Source organism: Oncorhynchus mykiss, chromosome 19, assembly GCF_057628025.1.
Source record: "Oncorhynchus mykiss isolate SJ-2025 chromosome 19, ASM5762802v1, whole genome shotgun sequence".
Classification (NCBI taxonomy): domain Eukaryota; kingdom Metazoa; phylum Chordata; class Actinopteri; order Salmoniformes; family Salmonidae; genus Oncorhynchus; species Oncorhynchus mykiss.
The window spans coordinates 11,584,962-11,603,584 of NC_143040.1; the positions used below are offsets into that span (position 1 = coordinate 11,584,962).

General features: G+C 43.9%; 1 protein-coding gene across 3 annotated transcripts; it reads right to left on the minus strand.

Annotated features, from left to right (window-relative positions):
* Window positions 1-6,632: 6,632 nt before the first annotated feature.
* On the minus strand, window positions 6,633-18,316 carry LOC100136663 (leukotriene b4 12-hydroxydehydrogenase/15-ketoreductase). Of its 3 annotated transcripts, none has more exons than XR_016488658.1 (10): window positions 18,186-18,316; window positions 16,128-16,281; window positions 15,033-15,136; window positions 14,134-14,301; window positions 13,889-14,006; window positions 12,689-12,844; window positions 12,417-12,522; window positions 9,778-9,896; window positions 6,915-7,215; window positions 6,635-6,841 (listed from the first exon to the last, which is right to left on the minus strand). XR_016488658.1 is itself a non-coding variant. In NM_001124634.2 (9 exon segments), coding segments are annotated over 8 exon segments (990 nt in total). In that variant the 5' UTR covers window positions 16,236-16,281; window positions 18,186-18,300; the 3' UTR covers window positions 6,633-7,104.
* Between the last annotated feature and the right edge of the window lie 307 nt (window positions 18,317-18,623).

Sequence of the window (18,623 nt, forward strand, 5' to 3'; positions counted from 1 at the left end):
TCTAGTTTTCCCGGTCCTGACCTTTCTGCCTGCCTGCCATTCTGTACCTGCCTGACTCTGACCTCGATTACGAACCTCTGCCTGCCCTCAATCTGCCTTTTGCCTGCCCCTGTGTTATAATAAATATCAGGGATTTGAACTATCCATTTCCTGTGTCTTATTCATGGTTATTCTAGACCTTGTTCAAGTTTCCTCGTGCTTAAAGGTGGTGGAATTAAGTCAAGGTCAGAATATGGCCTATCTGTAGAAACACCTCTGCCACACCTTAATTTATTCAAGCTGCACCCAAAAGGAATAGTGGGTGAACAGCATGCTATTCTCATACTTAAGTTCAAGGTCAGAATACACACAGAGAGAAGTGCATTAAAAGGGAATTACGTTCCATTAACGAGCGCTTAACTCGGGTCAAAATAGGGCCCTTAATTATTAAATGTATTTAGTTAAAATACAGGTCCTTGTCTAGTACATTGTTCTCCCTACTCTGTTTTTATCTAACATGGAGTCTAGAAAGACAAGACAAGTTTTAAGTTCCTCGGCATACACATCACAGACAAACTGAATTGGTCCACTCACACAGACAGCATCGTGAAGAAGGCGCAGCAGCGCCTCTTCAACCTCAGGAGGCTGAAGAAATTCGGCTTGTCACCAAAAGCACTCACAAACTTCTACAGATGCACAATCGAGAGCATCCTGGCGGGCTGTATCACCGCCTGGTATGGCAACTGCACCGCCCTCAACCGTAAGGCTCTCCAGAGGGTAGTGAGGTCTGCACAACGCATCACCGGGGGCAAACTACCTGCCCTCCAGGACACCTACACCACCCGATGTCACAGGAAGGCCATAAAGATCATCAAGGACATCAACCACCCGAGCCACTGCCTGTTCACCCCGCTATCATCCAGAAGGTGAGGTCAGTACAGGTGCATCAAAGCTGGGACCGAGAGACTGAAAAACAGCTTCTATCTCAAGGCCATCAGACTGTTAAACAGCCACCACTAACACTGAGTGGCTGCTGCCAACACACTGACACTGACTCAACTCCAGCCACTTTAATAATGGGAATTGATGGGAAATTATGTAAATATATCACTAGCCACTTTAAACAAGACTACCTTATATAATGTTACTTACCCTACATTATTCATCTCATATGCATACGTATATACTGTACTCTACATCATCGACTGTATCCTTATGTAATACATGTATCACTAGCCACTTTAAACTATGCCAATTTGTTTACATACTCATCTCATTTGTACATACTGTACTCGATACCATCTACTGTATCTTGCCCATGCTGCTCTGTACCATCACTCATTCATATATCCTTATGTACATATTCTTTATGCCCTTACACTGTGTACAAGACAGTAGTTTTGGAATTGTTAGTTAGATTACTTGTTATTACTGCATTGTCGGAACTAGAAGCACAAGCATTTCGCTACACTCGCATTAACATCTGCTAACCATGTGTATGTGACAAATAAAATTTGATTTGATTTGACCTGTCAATCATCCACACCTGAAAGCAACAGGGTTGGGAGTCTACTTTCATATAGCTTCTCTGATCAGTAATCACCTGTCAATCATCCACACCTGAGAGCAACCTGGTTGGGAGTGTCCGTTCATTTAGCTTCTCTGTTCAGTAATCACCTGTCAATCATCCACACCTGAGAGCAACAGGGTTGGGAGTCTACTTTCATATAGCTTCTCTGATCAGTAATCACCTGTCAATCATCCACACCTGAGAGCAACCTGGTTGGGAGTCTACTTTCATATAGCTTCTCTGATCAGTAATCACCTGTCAATCATCCACACCTGAGAGCAACCTGGTTGGGAGTGTCCGTTCATTTAGCTTCTCTGTTCAGTAATCACCTGTCAATCATCCACACCTGAGAGCAACAGGGTTGGGAGTCTACTTTCATATAGCTTCTCTGATCAGTAATCAACAGTCAATCATCCACACCTGAGAGCAACAGGGTTGGGAGTCTACTTTCATATAGCTTCTCTGATCAGTAATCAGGGTTGGGGTCATTTTCATTTTCATTCAGTCAATTTAAGAAAGTAACTGAAATTCCATTTCCACAATGTTGCTCTCAGGCTGTTTATCTGGCAGCTCAATTCTGACATTTAGCCCAATGACGAAGGGGCACAACGATGGAGGAATTCAGATATTATATCATAGTTTGAGCATCATCCACAGACTTTAAACCACGGTGCGTAACATGGTTCAATGTGCTTATAAATCAGCACAATCTGCTTTTTGTTTTTAAAATTGCCGCTGTCTTGGAGCTAGAATTGGGATCATGTATACTGTGCTAATGACAATACAAAAAAATTGTAACAGAGAGTACTGGGCAATACAGTTAATTTAGCAAATGAGGTGTTTGTGGTAAGAACATGAGGGACACCATCTTCATTCACCTTCGCCATTATTGGCAAAGAGCTGATCTCATTGTCAAAAGACAAACTTTGTCTCAGCACATTGGCTGCATTTACACAGGCAGACAAATTCGGATATTTTTCCACTAACTTGTCTTTTGACCATTCACACACATCAAATATTTTTCAGAGCTGATCTGATTAGTTCAAAGACCAATTTTGAAATGAAAGAATCAGAATTGGGCTGCCTGTAATAATGCAGCCATAGAGAAGCATTGAGAAAAATGTGGATTTCAGTTGGTTCCCTGAATTAACTTCTACATCTGCATTGCACACTGTTTGGGGTTTTAGGCTGGGTTTCTGTATAAGCACTTTGTGACATTTGATGGAGGTTTGATTTGACTGAATGGAATTGACCTCAACCCTGGTGAAAATCACAGGATCCTCCCTGATCCTGGCCCTGCCTGCTGCTGCCACCTAGTGGGAGGATGTGAGTAGTGGAAATGGAGGTGAAGGGAAGTGAACAAGTGCCCACTACAGGAGAAAGGAGACATTATTTGTACGCAACCTGATTCCCTGACATAATCCACTTATCTACCTCCATTCCTAACATCATGTCGCTGTATCTCATGTCAAATGTTTATCTTTGCGAGTTGTGACAATTACTAAATGCTTTGGATAGAATGTGACTGAATGTGGCAGGAAAAAATGGTTTGAAAGTAGTTCTGTTGTGAACATTGTAAATTAAATGTGTGATATTTTCCTTGTCCCAAATGACAGGTATTTATCCATGGCTTGAGAAGGGAGGTCTGGATGGGACTTCATGACAGCCATGCAGAGGAAGTTTGGGAGTGGGTTGATGGGACATCTTACTACCCAGAGAGTTGACCACCTGGCTCTCTGTGCTATTGAACAAGATGATTTGGTTACACTTTATAACAACCCTCATGAATAGGCCATTATAAATGCTCAGGAATTGTAATGGTTATAATGTTTAGAAATTGTTTATAAATGTTTACAAATAAGACAATAATAATGTATTAATACTATTGTCACACCCTGACCATAGTTTGCTTTGTATGTTTCTATGTTTTGGTTGGTCAGGGTGTGATCTGAGTGGGCATTCTATGTTGGATGTCTTGTTTGTCTATTTCTATATCTGTTCTCAATCAGAGGCAGGTGTTAGTCATTGTCTCTGATTGGGAACCATATTTAGGTAGCCTGGGTTTCACTGTGGTTTGTGGGTGATTGTTCCTGTCTCTGTGTTTTGCACCAGATAGGGCTGTTTTTGGTTTTCCACGTTTATTGTTTTGTAGTGTTGTAGTGTTCATGTTTATCTGTTTTTATTAAACATGAATCAATATAACCACGCTGCGTTTTGGTCCGCCTCTACTTCACCTACAGAAAACCGTTACAACTATGTACATTATTTATGAAGAGTCTATTAAAATATGCTTATCCATCAGTAATTCAATGTCATTTTAAACAACTGCTTTGGAGGACTGTGCTATTTTCACCCAAAGTTAGTCAGATCCATTGAAGAGCTTGAACAATGTAGGGAGCACTATGAAATCAACTGGGTCTGTGAGAACCAGACACAATCAACTGGGTCTGTGAGAACCAGACTCACAATCAACTGGGTCTGTGAGAACCAGACTCACAATCAACTGGGTCTGTGAGAACCAGACTCACAATCAACTGGGTCTGTGAGAACCAGACACAATCAACTGGGTCTGTGAGAACCAGACTCACAATCAACTGGGTCTATGAGAACCAGACGCACAATCAACTGGGTCTGTGAGAACCAGACACACAATCAACTGGGTCTGTGAGAACCAGACACAATCAACTGGGTCTGTGAGAACCAGACTCACAATCAACTGGGTCTGTGAGAACCAGACTCACAATCAACTGGGTCTGTGAGAACCAGACTCACAATCAACTGGGTCTGTGAGAACCAGACTCACAATCAACTGGGTCTATTAGAACCAGACACAATCAACTGGGTCTATGAGAACCAGACACACAATCAACTGGGTCTATGAGAACCAGACACAATCAACTGGGTCTATGAGAACCAGACACAATCAACTGGGTCTGTGAGAACCAGACGCACAATCAACTGGGTCTGTGAGAACCAGACACAATCAACTGGGTCTGTGAGAACCAGACTCACAATCAACTGGGTCTATGAGAACCAGACGCACAATCAACTGGGTCTGTGAGAACCAGACACACAATCAACTGGGTCTGTGAGAACCAGACACAATCAACTGGGTCTGTGGGAACCAGACACACAATCAACTGGGTCTGTGAGAACCAGACACACAATCAACTGGGTCTGTGAGAACCAGACGCACAATCAACTGAGTCTGTGAGAACCAGACACACAATCAACTGGGTCTGTGAGAACCAGACACACAATCAACTGGGTCTGTGAGAACCAGACACACAATCAACTGGGTCTGTGAGAACCAGACACACAATAAACTGGGTCTGTGAGAACCAGACGCACAATCAACTGGGTCTGTGAGAACCAGACACACAATCAACTGGGTCTGTGAGAACCAGACACACAATCAACTGGGTCTGTGAGAACCAGACGCACAATCACCTGGGTCTGTGAGAACCAGACACACAATCAACTGGGTCTGTGAGAACCAGACACACATCCATGTTGAACACTAGTTGTAATGGTTATGGGTCCATGGTTAAAGAAGGGTTTGTAAGAACCAGACACACATCCATGTTGACCACTAGTTGTAATGGTTATGGGTCCATGGTTAAAGAAGGGTTTGTAAGAACCAGACACACATCCATGTTGAACACTAGTTGTAATGGTTATGGGTCCATGGTTAAAGAAGGGTTTGTAAGAACCAGACACACATCCATGTTGAACACTAGTTGTAATGGTTATGGGTCCATGGTTAAAGAAGGGTTTGTAAGAATCAGACACACATCCACGTTGAACACTAGTTGTAATGGTTATGGGTCCATGGTTAAAGAAGGGGCAGTCTGGGATTGTCTAAGTGACAGGGTGTCTGGTCGCTTTGTTGTTTGATTCCCAGACTGACCCTTTAAGGTTATCTGATGGAGTTGTGTTGGATATCCATGTGGGGTTTTAAGCTGTTTTAGTTTCTATTTGTAATTAAACTGACAACATATCAGAAATTATTATGTAATCTAGTGCACTAAATATATAATAGAGGTTAGCAGGTGTTATATTAGTGGTGAAGAATACATGTACACCATTGTGTAATGTATTGTAGTGAATGTGGGGACTAGTCCCTCATCCAGCAACTGTCAACCCAACACCTTAGTCGTTACACCAAGAGATATGAAACCTTTGATGAGGTTGCTAGGTGTTGGGTTAAGGTCACTACAGTATAAACTCAGTATAGACCAGGTTATGAGGTTGCTAGGTGTTGGGTTAAGGTCACTACAGTATAAACTCAGTATAGACCAGGTTATGAGGTTGCTAGGTGTTGGGTTAAGGTCACTACAGTATAAACTCAGTATAGACCAGGTTAGTGAGGTTGCTAGGTGATGGGTTAAGGTCACTACAGTATAAACTCAGTATAGACCAGGTTATGAGGTTGCTAGGTGTTGGGTTAAGGTCACTACAGTATAAACTCAGTATAGACCAGGTTATGAGGTTGCTAGGTGTTGGGTTAAGGTCACTACAGTATAAACTCAGTATAGACCAGGTTATGAGGTTGCTAGGTGTTGGGTTAAGGTCACTACAGTATAAACTCAGTATAGACCAGGTTAGTGAGGTTGCTAGGTGATGGGTTAAGGTCACTACAGTATAAACTCAGTATAGACCAGGTTATGAGGTTGCTAGGTGTTGGGTTAAGGTCACTACAGTATAAACTCAGTATAGACCAGGTTATGAGGTTGCTAGGTGTTGGGCTAAGGTCACTACAGTATAAACTCAGTATAGACCAGGTTATGAGGTTGCTAGGTGTTGGGTTAAGGTCACTACAGTATAAACTCAGTATAGACCAGGTCATGGGATTGCTAGGTGTTGGGTTAAGGTCACTACAGTATAAACTCAGTATAGACCAGGTTATGAGGTTGCTAGGTGATGGGTTAAGGTCACTACAGTATAAACTCAGTATAGACCAGGTTATGAGATTGCTAGGTGTTGGGTTAAGGACAGTATAAACACGGTTGTGGGGACTGTCTGGTAATTAGTCAAATGTGACGTTATTGGTGTAGAAACAGTAAATGATCAGTAGGCTGGATGTATTATAAACATTATATTGTGAAGACATGTTTATTTAGTTAATAGCATTACACTGGACCAAACCTGTCTGGCTGTCTGTTGAATTACACTGGACCAAACCTGTCTGGCTGTCTGTTGAATTACACTGGACCAAACCTGTCTGGCTGTCTGTTGAATTACACTGGACCAAACCTGTCTGGCTGTCTGTTGAATTACACTGGACCAAACCTGTCTAGCTGTCTGTTGAATTATACTGGACCAAACCTGTCTAGCTCTCTGTTGAATTACACTGGATCAAAACCTGTCTAGCTGTCTGTTGAACGTGTCTATGAATAAACATGGAACAGAACACTTGAGTGATTTTCATGAAGGATATTGGAATGTTAAGGTGAAACAGATTCTGGTTCTAGAACCTGGAGTGTATGAAGTTGAGTGTTCTGGAATGCTTTCGCCAGATGTTCTGGAGGAGTGTAATGTTGATTGTGACGTCATCACACCTTGACCACAGCCTTGCCGGTGTTGTCTCCCTGTAGCATGCCCATGAAGGCAGCAGGCATGTTGTTGAAACCAATGGTGATGTGTTCATTGCATCTCAGCTTGCCCTGAAGGATCAACACAAACATTTTATTCTCCTCCTCCTCGTCATCAGCATCATCATTACCAACTATTTTCATGGATTCAGATGACTGTATAAAACTACCTTCACAAGGAATCTTAACTGGATTGGTTTCTATTGTATCCTGAACACTGGTAATGGAACACTTTTTAACATATGACCTTTATTTAACTAGACAAGTCAGTTAAGAACAAATTCATATTTTCAATGACTGCCTAGGAACAGTGGGTTAACTGCCTTGTTCAGGGGCAGAACAAACGATTTGTACCTTGTCAGCTCGGGGATTCGACCTAGCAACCTTTCGGTTACTGGCCCAACACCCTAACCACTAGACTAATTGCCGCCCCTGCCAACAGAACACTGGTAATGGAACACTGGTGATAGAACACTAGTAATAGAACACTGCCAATAGAACATTGGTAACAGAACACTGGTATTATAACATTGGTAATATAACATTGGAAATAGAACACTGGTAAAAGAACATTGGTAACAGAACACTGGTAATGGAACACTGGTGATAGAACACTAGTAATAGAACACTGCCAATAGAACACTGGTAACAGAACACTGGTAATATAACATTGGAAATAGAACACTGGTAAAATAACATTGGTAATAGAACACTGGTTATAGAACACTAGTAATGGAACAATTGTAATAGAACACTGGTAGTAGAACACTGGTAGTAGAACACTGCCAATAGAACACTGGTAATGGAAAACTGCCAATAGAACACTGGTAGTAGAACACTAATAATAGAACACTGGTAGTAGAACACTGCCAATAGAACACTGGTAATGGAAAACTGCCAATAGAACACTGGTAGTAGAACACTAATAATAGAACACTGGTAGTAGAACACTGCCAATAGAACACTGGTAATGGAAAACTGCCAATAGAACACTGGTAATGGAACACCGGTATTGGAACACTGGTAATGGAATACTAGTATTGAAACACTGGTAATGGAACCCTGCCCCTGTACATCAGTCATCCAGTCCAATATTGTCACAAGTAGCAGGACACTGCTAATAAAACACTAGTAGCAGAACACTGCTAATAAAACACTGGAAATAAAACACTGGTAATACAACACTGGTAATACAACACTGGTAAAACAACACTGGTAATACAACACTGGTATAACAACACTGGTAAAAGAACACTGGTAATACAACACTGGTAAAACAACACTGGTAATACAACACTGGTAATACAACACTGGTAAAAGAACACCGGTAATATAACACTGGTAAAACAACACTGGTAATACAACACTGGTAATACAACACTGGTAAAACAACACTGGTAATACAACACTGGTAAAACAACACTGGTAATACAACACTGGTAAAAGAACACTGGTAATACAACACTGGTAATACAACACTGGTAATGGAACACTGGTAATATAACACTGGTAAAAGAACACTGCTAATACAACACTGGTAATACAACACTGGTAATACAACACTGGTAATGGAACAATGGTAATACAACACTGGTAATACAACACTGGTAAAATAACACTGGTAATGGAACAATGGTAATACAACACTGGTAATACAACACTGGTAATGGAACAATGGTAATACAACACTGGTAATACAACACTGGTAAAATAACACTGGTAATACAACACTGGTAATACAACACTGGTAAAATAACACTGGTAATACAACACTGGTAATACAACACTGGTAATACAACACTGGTAATGGAACACTGGTAATATAACACTGGTAATGGAACACTGGTAAAATAACACTGGTAATATAACACTGGTAATACAACACTGGTAATGGAACAATGGTAATACAACACTGGTAATATAACACTGGTAAAATAACACTGGTAATACAACACTGGTCAAAGAACACTGGTAATACAAAACTGGTAATGGAACACTGATAATACAACACTGGTAATACAACACTGCTAATACAACACTGGTAATACAACACTGTTAATACAACACTGGTAATGGAACACTGGTAATATGACACTGGTAATATAACACTGGTAATAGAACACTAATAATAGAACCCTGGTAATAGAACTTTGGTAATAGAACACTGGTAATAGAACACTAGTAGTAGAACACTGGTAATAGAACACTAATAATAGAACACTGGTAATAGAACACTAATAATAGAACACTGGTAATAGAACACTAGTAATAGAAAACTAGTAGTAGAACACTAGTAGTAGAACCCTGGTAACAGAATCCTGGTACTAGAACACTAGTAGTAGAACACTAGTAGAAGAACCCTGGTAATAGAACACTAGTAATAGAACACTTATTAGAACACTGGTAGTAGAACCGAGGAAGTAGAACACTAGTAATAGAACACTTATTAGAACACTGGTAGTAGAACCCAGGAAGTAGAACACTGGTAATAGAACCCTGGTAATAGAACACTAGTAGTAGAACACTAGTAGTAGAACACTGGTAATAGAATCCTGGTAATAGAACACTGGTAATAGAAACCTGGTATTAGAACAATAGTAATAGAACCCTGCTAGTAGAACCCTCTCTCTGTACCTCAGTCATCCAGGCCATCAGCCTCCTCAGTGACTGCTGGTGTTTGTGTTTCCAGCGAGCACACAGGAAGCCCTCCATCCTCAGCTGCTTGAAGATCATATGGGTGTGTACATACGGCCCTGAAATATAAACACATACAGTAGCCAAATATTAACATGTACAGATATACGGATCCAGTTCCACAGATACAGTAAGATCACATAGGTGTGTACATACGGCCCAGAAATACAAATAAATAACAGTATACCTGTCTGTGGCGTGGACAGTAGACCTGTCTGTGGTGTGGACAGAAGACCTGTCTGTGGTGTGGACAGTAGACCTGTCTGTGGTGTGGACAGTAGACCTGTCTGTGGCGTGGACAGAAGACCTGTCTGTAGTGTGGACAGTAGACCTGTCTGTAGTGTGGACAGTAGACCTGTCTGTGGTGTGGACAGAAGACCTGTCTGTGGTGTGGACAGTAGACCTGTCTGTGGTGTGGACAGTAGACCTGTCTGTGGTGTGGACAGTAGACCTGTCTGTGGTGTGGACAGTAGACCTGTCTGTGGTGTGGACAGAAGACCTGTCTGTGGTGTGGACAGTAGACCTGTCTGTGGTGTGGACAGTAGACCTGTCTGTGGTGTGGACAGTAGACCTGTCTGTGGTGTGGACAGTAGACCTGTCTGTGGTGTGGACAGTAGACCTGTCTGTGGTGTGGACAGAAGACCTGTCTGTGGTGTGGACAGTAGACCTGTCTGTGGTGTGGACAGAAGACCTGTCTGTGGTGTGGACAGTAGACCTGTCTGTGGCGTGGACAGTAGACCTGTCTGTGGTGTGGACAGAAGACCTGTCTGTGGTGTGGACAGTAGACCTGTCTGTGGTGTGGACAGTAGACCTGTCTGTGGTGTGGACAGTAGACCTGTCTGTGGTGTGGACAGTAGACCTGTCTGTGGTGTGGACAGTAGACCTGTCTGTGGTGTGGACAGTAGACCTGTCTGTGGTGTGGACAGTAGACCTGTCTGTGATGTGGACAGTAGACCTGTCTGTGGTGTGGACAGTAGACCTGTCTGTGGTGTGGACAGAAGACCTGTCTGTGGTGTGGACAGTAGACCTGTCTGTGGTGTGGACAGAAGACCTGTCTGTGGTGTGGACAGTAGACCTGTCTGTGGTGTGGACAGTAGACCTGTCTGTGGTGTGGACAGTAGACCTGTCTGTGGCGTGGACAGTAGACCTGTCTGTGGTGTGGACAGTAGACCTGTCTGTGGTGTGGACAGTAGACCTGTCTGTGGTGTGGACAGAAGACCTGTCTGTGGTGTGGACAGTAGACCTGTCTGTGGTGTGGACAGAAGACCTGTCTGTGGTGTGGACAGAAGACCTGTCTGTGGTGTGGACAGTAGACCTGTCTGTGGTGTGGACAGTATACCTGTCTGTGGTGTGGACAGAAGACCTGTCTGTGGTGTGGACAGTAGACCTGTCTGTGGTGTGGACAGAAGACCTGTCTGTGGTGTGGACAGAAGACCTGTCTGTGGTGTGGACAGTAGACCTGTCTGTGGTGTGGACAGAAGACCTGTGTGTGGTGTGGACAGTAGACCTGTCTGTAGTGTGGACAGTATACCTCTCTGTAGTGTGGACAGTATACCTGTCTGTGGTGTGGACAGTAGACCTGTCTGTGGTGTGGACAGTAGACCTGTGGTGTGGACAGTAGACCTGTCTGTAGTGTGGACAGTATACCTGTCTGTAGTGTGGACAGTATACCTGTCTGTGGTGTGGACAGTAGACCTGTCTGTGGTGTGGACAGTAGACCTGTCTGTGGCGTGGACAGTAGACCTGTCTGTGGTGTGGACAGTAGACCTGTCTGTGGTGTGGACAGTAGACCTGTCTGTGGTGTGGACAGTAGACCTGTCTGTGGTGTGGACAGTAGACCTGTCTGTGGTGTGGACAGTAGACCTGTCTGTGGTGTGGACAGTAGACCTGTCTGTGGTGTGGACAGTAGACCTGTCTGTGGTGTGGACAGTAGACCTGTCTGTGGTGTGGACAGTATACCTGTCTGTGGTGTGGACAGAAGACCTGTCTGTGGTGTGGACAGTAGACCTGTCTGTGGTGTGGACAGAAGACCTGTCTGTGGTGTGGACAGAAGACCTGTCTGTGGTGTGGACAGTAGACCTGTCTGTGGTGTGGACAGAAGACCTGTGTGTGGTGTGGACAGTAGACCTGTCTGTAGTGTGGACAGTATACCTCTCTGTAGTGTGGACAGTATACCTGTCTGTGGTGTGGACAGTAGACCTGTCTGTGGTGTGGACAGTAGACCTGTGGTGTGGACAGTAGACCTGTCTGTAGTGTGGACAGTATACCTGTCTGTAGTGTGGACAGTATACCTGTCTGTGGTGTGGACAGTAGACCTGTCTGTGGTGTGGACAGTAGACCTGTCTGTGGCGTGGACAGTAGACCTGTCTGTGGTGTGGACAGTAGACCTGTCTGTGGTGTGGACAGTAGACCTGTCTGTGGTGTGGACAGTAGACCTGTCTGTGGTGTGGACAGTAGACCTGTCTGTGGTGTGGACAGTAGACCTGTCTGTGGTGTGGACAGTAGACCTGTCTGTGGTGTGGACAGTAGACCTGTCTGTGGTGTGGACAGTAGACCTGTCTGTGGTGTGGACAGTATACCTGTCTGTGGTGTGGTGTCGTTGTACATGGAGATGCTTCCACACACAGCTATTCTGCCATACTCTCTCATCTGAGGCATCACTACACTGGAGAACTTCCCACCAACCTGGACGGAGAGAGAGAGATTGAGCTTTGATACACACACACACACACGCATGTCCACACACACACGCAAATCCACACACACACATGTCCACACACACACATGTCCACACACACGCATGTCCACACACACAAAGAGTGTGTGTGTGCGAGTGGTGCAGTGACCTCACGTTCTCAAAGTAGCAGTCGTATCCGTGTGGCGCGGCCTCCCTGAGTGATTCCTCCAGAGAGGTGGCAGTCTTGTAGTTGAAGACCTGGTCAAAACCCAGCTCCTTTAGATAGGACACCTTGCTATCTGTCCCCGCACAGCCCACCACTCTGCAGCCCTGAGGACGGACACACACACACACAGTGTCACGACTTCTGCCAAAGTCGGTCCCTCTCCTTGTTCGGGTGGCGTTCGGCGGTCAACGTCACCGGTCTTCTAGCCACTGCCGATCCACTTTTCATTTTCCATTTGTTTTGTCTTTGTTTTCTACACACCTGGTTTCTATTCCCCAATTACATGTTCATTATTTAACCTCTGCTCCAGCAGGTTTATCTCTCTGGTCACCCCCAAAGCCAATTACTCCTTCAAGTTCTCTGCTGCCAATGACTGGAACGAACTACAAAAATCTCTGAAACTGGAAACACTTATCTCCCTCACTAGCTTTAAGCACCAGCTGTCAGAGCAGCTCACAGATTACTGCACCATCTATAATTTAGCCCAAACAACTACCTCATCCCCTACTATATTTATTTATTTTGCTCCTTTGCACCCCATTATTTCTATTTCTACTTTGCACATTCTTCCACTGCAAATCTACCATTCCAGTGTTTTACTTGCTATATTGTATTTACTTCTCCACCATGGCCTTTTTTTGCCTTTACCTCCCTTATCTTACCTCATTTGCTCACATTGTATATAGACTTATTTTCCTACTTTATTATTGACTATGTTTGTTTTACTCCATGTGTAACTCTGTTGTTGTATGTGTCGAACTGCTTTGCTTTATCTTGGCCAGGTCGCAGTTGTAAATGAGAACTTGTTCTCTACTTGCCTACCTGTTAAATAAAGGTGAAAAACAAAATGAAATAAAAATGTTTGTTTGTGAGTTGTTGTTTATTGTATTACGATCCGTTATTGTGGGCTCGGTTTATTTTGTTGTATGTTGTGAATATTATGAGTAAATATGTGTTTTACTCAATGCGCCTGACTCTCTACACCAGCTACACACAGACCTTATTACACACAGACTCACTATACATTATGAAAGTCACTGGTAACACACAGAGAATATAGAACACAACTTATCCTCATCTTCAGGAAGTAACTAACACTGTTGAGACGTTGTTGGGAACGCTCTGGGAACGTTGGGGGAATGTTGTACCTTGATCTTGGCGATCTGTCCCACCACTGAGCCCACGGCTCCTGCTGCAGCGTTCACCAGAAGAGTCTCCCCCTTCTTTATCTCACACACCTCCTCTAGTCCATACAGAGCTGTCAGACTAGAGAGAGATATCATCATCACCATCAGCACTATTATAACCACTACTGTATATCACACACCTCTCAACCACACAGGGCAGTCTGCATATCTATCTATCTATCTATCGAGAGATCCATCCATCCTACCCAGGCATGCCGATGGCCCCCAGGGCCAGGGAGAGGGGGATGTCCTGGGGCCAGTCAGGAAGCACAGGGGTCAGCTCTGCCCCATCACACACCCAGTGACTCCTCCATCCACAATCACTGACCACATGGCAGCCCACCGGGAAGCTGGGGTTATAGCTCTGGATCACCCTGGAGGGGGGGGAGAGAGAGAGAGACAGAGAGAGGTGAGTGTGTGTGTCAACATGACTGTCAGTCAGTCTGTAGTGTGTCAACATGAGTGTCAGTCAGTCTATAGTGTGTCAACATGAGTGTCAGTCAGTCTATAGTGTCAACATGAGTGTCAGTCAGTCTCTAGTGTGTCAACATGAGTGTCAGTCAGTCTATACATGACTGTCAGTCAGTCTGTAGTGTGTCAACATGAGTGTCAGTCAGTCTATACATGACTGTCAGTCAGTCTATAGTGTGTCAACATGAGTGTCAGTCAGTCTATAGTGTCAACATGAGTGTCAGTCAGTCTCTAGTGTGTCAACATGAGTGTCAGTCAGTCTATACATGACTGTCAGTCAGTCTGTAGTGTGTCAACATGAGTGTCAGTCAGTCTATAGTGTGTCAACATGAGTGTCAGTCAGTCTATAGTGTCAACATGAGTGTCAGTCAGTCTCTACATGACTGTCAGTCAGTCTATAGTGTGTCAACATGAGTGTCAGTCAGTCTATAGTGTGTCAACATGAGTGTCAGTCAGTCTATAGTGTGTCAACATGAGTGTCAGTCAGTCTATAGTGTGTCAACATGAGTGTCAGTCAGTCTATAGTGTTAACATGACTGTCAGTCAGTCTATAGTGTGTCAACATGACTGTCAGTCAGTCTAGTATGTGTTTGCATCCACATGCTCGCCTCCCTCCCCCATAATGTACCCTTACTTGGCAACTTGTGATCCAATCATAACGTCTCCCTCCTTCATCATCGTCTGGCTGTAGGGTCTCATGTAAGGGTCCACACTGAGGAACACAGCCTCCAACAGCACCTGAACAGTGGTCTATTCATTAGTACACACCGTAGCGAAACATTTTGCAACTGAAAATATTTTGCTAAAAAAATGTATAATTTGTTAAGGGGTATATTCATTAGTGGACACCGTTTTGCAAAGAAAACACGTGTTTTTTAACACAGATATCAAGTGCCATGGAACAATGATGCAGTTTCCGGTAGGGCGCCAAGACAATTTTCCCCTCTGGGACATTAAGGGGCAATTCCGCCACTTTCAACTTCATATTCTTTATCTCCAGCAACAATCCAGTGTCTACATGTGAAAATAGTGTGTTACAGGCACCTGTGTCTTTTGACACTATATAAACGAGTCATCCCGCAGTGTTTGTGATGATACCCTGATGAAGACAGCTTGGCTGTCGAAACGTTGGTAATTACATTTTTGCATCTGAGCTCCTAGAGTGTGCGGCTCTCTTTTATTTTCAAGTTTTCTACTCCGCTAGCCAGCACCTCTAGCCAGCACCTCTAGCCAGCACCTCTAGCCAGCACCGCTAGCCAGCACCTCTAGCCAGCACCTCTAGCCAGCACCTCTAGCCAGCACCGCTAGCCAGCACCGCTAGCCAGCACCTCTAGCCAGCACCGCTAGCCAGCACCTCTAGCCAGCACCTCTAGCCAGCACCTCTAGCCAGCACATCTAGCCAGCACCTCTAGCCAGCACCGCTAGCCAGCACCGCTAGCCAGCACCTCTAGCCAGCACCGCTAGCCAGCACCTCTAGCCAGCACCTCTAGCCAGCACCTCTAGCCAGCACCTCTAGCCAGCACCTCGCCTAAATAGGTGTGCGTTTCTTTTTCTTCTAGATTAACTTTTGATGATGTCATCGAGTAGAACTTTTTAAAGTTATATTTTTTTCTACAAAACATAGAAATGTCCACATATGTAGTAGACACTGTTATTGTGCTGCATATGATGAAGATAGGTTGGAAAATGGTGGAATTGCCCTTCAAAGTCTATCCTATCCTATCCTCACCTGTCCATTCTTGGGCTGCGGCAGCGTCTCCTCCCTCAGATGGAAGTCACTAGCCTTGGGGAAACCCTGGAAGTGCTGGCGTAACGTCCAGGCCTTGGACACAACCATGGTGCTCTGCTCCTCTGGTCAAAAACAGTAGATCTGTAGAGACTGGCTGGAGGGAAGAGGAGGAGACAGAGGTCTGAGTGTATGAGAGAGACAGAGGTATGAGTGTATGAGAGAGACAGAGGTATGAGTGTATGAGAGAGACAGAGGTCTGAGTGTATGAGAGACAGAGGGAGATCTAGAACATGTGTTGTGTGTCTTGGGTTGAAATCACAGCGTAAATATTTGCATTCCTTTGTGCATATGCTAATAAATCCTATCACAGCCATGTTTACTCAGGGCAGGTCATGAAAACTATTGTTTAGCTATGTTTACTCAGGGCAGGTCATGAAAACGACTTTGTCCCAATGTTTTCTCAGGGCAGGTCATGAAAACGACTTTGTCCCAATGTTTTCTCAGGGCAGGTCATGAAAACTATTGTTTAGCCATGTTTACTCAATGGCAGGTCATGAAAACTATTGTTATGACATAAAAACAGAATAAGCTACTTTGGGTTGGGAGCAAAATACATTTTCATTCACTACTACTAATGGACAATAAAGTATTATTATTGTAATTCAAATGAATCTACTTGATTCTACCTGAATATGCTGATTATTGCAGCATAAAACTCAAGGGCGCGACTTTGGTTTTAGAAGTGGGGGGGCATAACAATACATATATTATTAACAGCCTACCCGACCGCTCGGAGACGTCCGCATTGTCCTAAAGCACACTTTTGCCTCGTTTTGTATCACATTTCCAATTATAAAACTGGGGTGGAAAAAATTGAAATATCTGCATGCCCCCATCTGTCCGCAGTGAAAGTTGCGCCCCTGATGAAACAGAAGTATGTCCAGCTATCCTAGTCTTCACACTCTACATTTTATTTTCTGGCTGAATCTTTATTTTAACTAGGCAAGTCAGTTAAGAACAAATTCTTATTTACAATGATGGCCTACCCCGGACAACGCTGGGCCAATTGTGCGGCGCCCTATGGGGCTCCCAATCACGGCCTGATGTGATACAGCCTGGATTTGAACCAGAGACTGTGAACTGTGAGCACATCTAGCACTGATATGTAGTACCTTAGACCACTGCACCACTCGGCAGCCCATGTACATCGAGTACATTCCTTACCTAGCTATATTTCAATGTGCAAAGCTGATTAAATATTGTCATCTATGTTTTCCATTAAAGTATTTGGTAATTGAATGGAATAGATCTAAGCATTGCCACTGTGGATTTCAGACAGCTTCATTTCAGCTACTTTGCAACAGTGTTGCTATGGGTTACTTTATAGGTGGCTGTAACGACTTTGATCTCGAATGTCCACTTCATACAGAGAAATCACACCCCAGCAATGAACTAAAGCAGCCGTTCAGAATTAAATATAGTTGTGATGAATGGGCTTTTATGGAATGCAATATATGCACGTGTTCAGACAAGACAACTCAACCCAAGGCTGGTCCCAGATCTGTTTGTATGCCAACTGTAGCCAACATGCAACCTATTCCTATTCCTATAGTCGTTGTTTGTACTTGAAGTTGAATTCTTGGTTTGAAACAGACGACCGAGCTACTCTATGCTAGCCGTTATGCTTAATGTTAAACTGATCAATATGTGTTGTTAATTCAACGTTTCTCAGGAGTCAACATGCGGAATAGATCTACTTCAGTAGCAACAACAAAAAGGCGAGGAGCGGAAGAACCCTCCCGTAAACTACATGCGTGCTGGTAAGCATCTCATCCAAGCAGCCAGATAACGGAATGGGACTAGTCCTACTTTTAGCTAAAGCGAATCCTCACTCGTACGACATCCGTTAGTAAACGCGTAATTACGCCACCGCGAAATCGACTGAATGAGTGTAGGCCAACGTCTTATAAACGCGGAACTTGTAAATTCGATAAACATTTGTACTAGACAAACACTGAATATTAGGGTAGAAAGTGTTGATATGTCTGTTTACTTTACCGTTTGGTCCGTGCTTGCGCGTCTCCTGTTTCAGTTCAGGCTCGCCCAAATCTGCTGGAGAAAGTTGGCTTGTCGGTGGATCTCAGGATTGGGTATAGAAACCGATCTGTCGCAGTGTCCGGAAGGGAACTGTGGGCTTTGTTACTGGCATTGGAGTTATAACGTTGCCTAACCTTTCACCCTAATATTTCCTCACCGACCGAAAAAGCAGAATCATTGAACAGTGCGATGACAGAAGTTGTAGCCTAATGCTACGTTCATAACCAAGTGGAAAGGTTGTATTTGCCATGTACGACTGGGGAAAAACATCCTCTTGTGAACGTCCCCTCCAACTGGTAATTACTAGAGGAAAACACGTTTATCATCCCTGAGCTCAGACTTCTCCCACATGCTGACCTTTGTCGTCATCTACTAAGAAAATTACTTCCAGAACAGCAT